This window comes from Etheostoma spectabile, unplaced genomic scaffold, assembly GCF_008692095.1.
Source record: "Etheostoma spectabile isolate EspeVRDwgs_2016 unplaced genomic scaffold, UIUC_Espe_1.0 scaffold00002338, whole genome shotgun sequence".
Lineage (NCBI taxonomy): Eukaryota > Metazoa > Chordata > Actinopteri > Perciformes > Percidae > Etheostoma > Etheostoma spectabile.
In genome coordinates this window covers 9,041-14,542 of record NW_022602885.1, presented here as the reverse complement: position 1 = coordinate 14,542, position 5,502 = coordinate 9,041, and the positions used below count along the sequence as shown (strand labels likewise).

The 5,502-nt window shown below is 39.7% G+C and overlaps 1 protein-coding gene across 1 annotated transcript; it reads left to right on the top strand.

Annotated features, from left to right (window-relative positions):
* Positions 1–5,282, top strand: LOC116675868 (transcription initiation factor TFIID subunit 4; the record flags this gene model as incomplete). The annotated part of the gene is given in 4 exon segments (XM_032507392.1): positions 1–14; positions 750–806; positions 905–1,027; positions 4,047–5,282. Coding segments are annotated over 4 exon segments (359 nt in total), but the record flags the coding sequence as incomplete, so codon positions are not given.
* Between the last annotated feature and the right edge of the window lie 220 nt (positions 5,283–5,502).

The window sequence follows — 5,502 nt, the reverse complement described above, 5'->3', positions numbered from 1 at the left end:
TAAAGGCAGCTAAGGTACAGCACCACTGGCAGACATCAAAATAATATGTCCAAAGGCTATAACTGAAGTAAATGCTATATAAAAATCTGTGGATTCAGATACCTGGTGTCAAACAGTGTAAATAAAGGGAGCCCCTTTTTTTTCCACAAATAAATGCCTTTTTATAATAAATACCTAGATAAAATATCCTTTGGGAGATTGAGCCATCTCATGCAGCCATCAAAAAATGCACTTTGTTGCCGTGATATATTGCATTAAGTAGACAAGAAGATCTTTTAGGTTTAAATAGACTGTCAGCAGTTTTAAGCATCCCGTTTTAAAAAAGCCCATACTGTTACTTTTTAATGTTTACATGAAATCAACCCATTTATTAATAATAGCAGGTGTGTATAAATGCTGTTTTGTTTGGCGCACATCAAGTGTTTTGGTATGCCACAGCTGTTCTCTTCTCCAGAGGCACATTAAACTTCTGTACTCATATTCAAAAGATTCATTTAGCAGTAAACAACTATTTGCTATGTAAAGATATAGTGGAGTAATGGCGTCCTGAGCAGAGAATGAAGTCACACTCTTTGTGTGTGCTATAATCTTCTCTGTTCTTTGTTTTGAACAAACCAGAAGTTCGTCTGCTTTTCAAACTCAAAAGAACACCTGCATATTTTGAATTATCTCTAGTCCCATACGCCCTGGGCTTTGGTTTTTCTTCTGCCAACATCAGTTATTAATGTATCTTGCTTTTGGCCTTGCAGTCTCGAGCTCGGCAAGAGGACCCAGAGCAGCTGCGTCTGAAACAGAAGGCAAAAGAGGTAGGACAAGAGGAGCAGGACAGTCCACTAGTGTCTGTTTCTGTGTGTTTTAAGCACCAAATGCTTGATTTGCATGTTGCTATGTGTGTGTTATCCAGATGCAGCAGCAGGAGCTTGCTCAGATGAGACAGAGGGAGGCCAACCTGACTGCTTTGGCAGCCATCGGTCCCAGGAAGAAGAGGAAGATTCTGGACTCTCCGTCTTCCTCTGCTGCAGCTGAGGTAACAATAAGCATAGTACATATACCAGGGTTGTGTGTCCTGGGCTAGCTGTCAGGTATAGCCCCCTTATAAATGCACCATAGACTGTACCTTTGTCCATCTGGCACTATCTTTCACAACCTTTTCCATCTACACCCCGCAGAGAACATCTCTTACAGTATTTCATGTATGTCTGAAGTTCTACCTTGGACTCTGTAACATTTTTATGTGGAAAAAATACCTTGGTTAACTTGTTTCAAGCCTTTTCTAGTGTGGTACAGAAAGCCTGCAAGAAGACTCAATTTGTGTCAGTGGCGAGCTCATGAATAGTATTAAGCTCAGGAAACATAACGTCACTCTGACCACCTTTTGTCATTGGCCTGATTTCTCCGCTTATTTCTTTTCAGTGTCTAGAGCTGACAGAGGAGGTAGCAGTTCATTTTTTCACATTCATGACATAACACAAACACACATGACCTAACATATTTCAAAACACAGGTTTGTGTGGCAGGGCACTTTAAGTGAAAATTCGCCACCTTCTTAATGTACTGTATTGAAGAAATAAATTCCCCAATGTGTGCTATATTAACCGAGAAAGTAAATTCTTCTGCTTGCATAGCCGTGGCAGTTGTGCCTAGATGTACAAGGATGCATTGCACACGAGCGGTGACTTTGCTTAGCTCTCGTAGCGTTTTAGTTAACAAAACAAACTTACAAAATGTCAAGAAAGGAAATATCCTTACACCTAAACTGAAAAAAAACAACTATACACCTGTTGAATTCAAGTTGATCACTTTCATGAATCAAGACTAGATTAATTTCCTGTTAACTTATCATAAACACACAGAAAAAATAATAAAACTCACCGAATAAGTCTTCCCCGAGGTCTCCTCCCAGTTGGACGTGCCTGGAACACCTCCCTACGGAGGCGCCCAGGAGGCATCCTTACCAGATGCCCGAACCACCTCAACTGGCTCCTTTCAACGCGAAGGAGCAGCGGCTCTACTCCGAGCTCCTCTCGGATGACTGAGCTTCTCACCCTATCTCTAAGGGAGACGCCAGCCACCCTCCTGAGGAAACCCATTTCGGCCGCTTGTACCCTTGATCTCGTTCTTTCGGTCATGAGCCAGCCTTCATGACCATAGGTGAGGGTAGGAACGAAAATTGCCCGGTAGATCGAGAGCTTTGCCTTCTGGCTCAGCTCTCTTTTTGTCACAACGGTGCGATAAACAGAATGTAATACCGCACCGGCTGCTCCGATTCTCCGACCAATCTCACGCTCCATGGTCCCCTCACTCGCGAACAAGACCCCAAGGTACTTAAACTCCTTCACTTGAGGTAAGGACTCAATCCCTACCCGGAGAAAGCACTCCATCGGTTTCCTGCTGGAGTGCTTTCTCCGGGTAGGGATTGACACCAGGACGTCATCAGCAAAATACAGTGTAGCCTAGCTGCACGTTTTGAGACACATTTTGAGGTTACTGTAACAGTCGGAGATATCAGAGAGACAACAGGGACACGACTTAATGGTGCATTCAATTGCCCCTTGTAAACTTAATAGTGCATTCAAGTGCACTTCAAGAGTTCTCTTCTGCCTTCTAGTGGTTCTTCTATTTGTTGTCTAACAGTAGTTGACTGGTTAAATAAATTAGTTATTACATTCTAAGCAAATCATTTTAAATTTGACCAAATGGCCTTAGCGATAAACAAGCTGTTATTTAATGTTGCCGACTGTCAGTTTAGGCACCGTTGAGGCACAGACACCATTTTAAAAGTGTCATTTTAGCCCTGGTATCAGAAGAAACCCATACAATACCCAACCCTACAGTTAAAATGCTACTTTCTATGTCAGTATAAAACACTGGTTTTAGAAATAACTCTAGTAAATAAATCAGCCAAACAAAGTTGACTTGGTGACAAGATGTCCTTTACAGTCCCCTCTACCCTGACAGAAACCTGCTTTCAGTCATATGTACTCTTTACATACATGGAGAAAATAAAATAATGAAGCCCCTCATTCTGGCAGAGCACACTACTTGCGCAAATTGTCAGCTGAGTTTTGTAATTACAGATGCCATTTAAACAAGTCACCAGTCCCATTCATTTATTACAATAAGACGTCTTGCTAATGTGACACACCTGTACTTGCAGTGCAGGTTTGTGCTGCAGCTGCTGCTTATGCTTGGTCCGACGCGCTACACATTCTTATTGGTTTCGTTATTTGATTTCTCCTTTGACTACAACTCTGTCAGTTCTAGTTGGTGATGGTTATTCTTTATATTAATATACATACATCTAACCCTACAATAAATTTCTCTATATTCTATTGCTTTTGTTGCTGACAGGAATGGGCATATGAAAAACAAACATTCAGGAAACAATGTGCAATATTTCTTCTTTTATTTACTTACTTGGACAAAGGTTACAGTAATTAAAGGTGGTGTTTATTTGTACACCTTCCCTGCCTCCCAATGACAGTGCTGCTTTTCTGCATGAAGACTTCTTTATAATGTTTATTAAAAATTACTAGAAAAAAATGGAATTCCCAAACAAAACAGTATTGCACTTTTCTGCAAGCAACGGAGGCCATAACTGCAGAGCTATTTAAAGTTCTATTCAAACCATTTATCCATAGTTATCTCTTTAAACCAATACTTTTAGCCAAACCTCTCTGCTGGCTTCCTAGTTTTAATAATAGCAACATGAAGTGTGGATATATCTTTTTAAATGAAATTATAAATCTCAATTTTTTTATATTAATTCATCTAATCCACAATCTTTTAATAACACCCCTCGCAACTGCAGAAGTAGGGCTACGTCCTGGGGTACTCGTACCCCTGGTTGAAAATCACTGACCTACAAAATAAAAAAATCTTGTGTTAATGTATTGCAATTTGTGAAAATATAAAAGATATGTGAATAAAGGTGCATGAAGGCCCAAACCCTGACTTGACTCATCACACATACATACAAAATATCACATATCCACTCCCCACTCTAAACCTCTCTTTCTCTCTCCTATCTGTTTTTCATCTTGCAGGGATCAGGAACAGGTCCCTCTCTGTCTGGTGGGGCTGCTGGGTCTGGCTCCAGACCTACACGGCAGCGCATCACACGTGTCAATCTCAGGGACCTGCTCTTCTGTTTGGAGAACGAGAGATTTACCAGTCACTCCCATTTCCTCTACAAAGGCTTCCTCAAATAGGCTTGACGTCGGAGGGGAGAGGAGGGAAATGTGTGTGGAGAGACCAACCACTCCCACCGCAGAGAAAGCATAAGAGACTTTTATAAATTAAGAGGAGAGCAGCGTACGCGCACATTTCAAGGTTTTTCAGAGATACCAGATAACCTGAAGTACAGTAGTAGCCACATTGGATGGCCTTTCTACCTCTCTCCTCAAATAATGCCTACTTTGCTTCCGAGCATTACTGAGCTGATGCTACTATTTACCCCGTACAATGTTTCAATCAAGTGCAAAAATGGATTATATGTGTTTTGCACTGTCACACAGTACAGTCTATTTTCAGATTATTTGTATGTGCATTAGACTTTAATGCAATTGAAATTATAACATTTGTTTTATTAGACCACAGACTAATTTTACTGATTTATCTGAATGAGTTTAAACTCCAAACTGTGTAACCTGCTGAGTTGCCTTCCTAACAATGAGTAAGCCATATAGCCATCCCGAAGCAATTAACCCTGTTGTAACTCATGAAGCAGTAGTGCGCTCTTTATGTTTTAGCATATTTATTTACTAAACTTAAGCTTGAATGAATGTTTAGTTATTTATTTGATTTCATGTGACACCTCAGTTGTTTCACGTAGCTTACATTCAAAACACAATGCATTTAACTGCATAGGATATGTTTTAAAATCAGTTTAGACATTTTGTTGGGTTAGTAGATTTCCGTGCGTGAAGGCTTATTTTTTTGTTTTTAAATCATTTAAATTGTTGTTTTTAAAATGAGTTTGACATGTTTTGGTTTCTAAAACTTGAATAGGTTTCAGAAGACTTTTAACCCAGATTGCTATACCAAACATACATCTACCTGAAAGTGATTTCTATTTTTCTAGCTGCCCACCAACACACATTTTTACTTTCTTACAATAGTGACTGACCGTGTCCTCAGACTCAAGTGGAGTTTCTTCCTGTATATTTGTAAATGTTACACCTAGTTTTACACATGGTTTTGTATAGAATTTACCCAAACAGCATAAAGAAAAACACATTTTCTCTATTGAAAAGTTTGAATAAATAATGGTTTTACAGTAACCCTTGTGTGGTCTTCCTGTCAAAATTGAAAAACACTTTTGACACTTTATTGATGTTTTTAACTTTTTCTTACGTTTTTGTCCCTTTTTCTCACACTTTTTTTTTTCTCCCTGCTGTCACAAAATCAGAACTACTCCTAATGTATCATGTGACTTTTGGCAGAAATTTGCCACAGAGGGGTGTGGAATTGTTTCGTACTCGAGGAGAGGCTGTTTTGAGC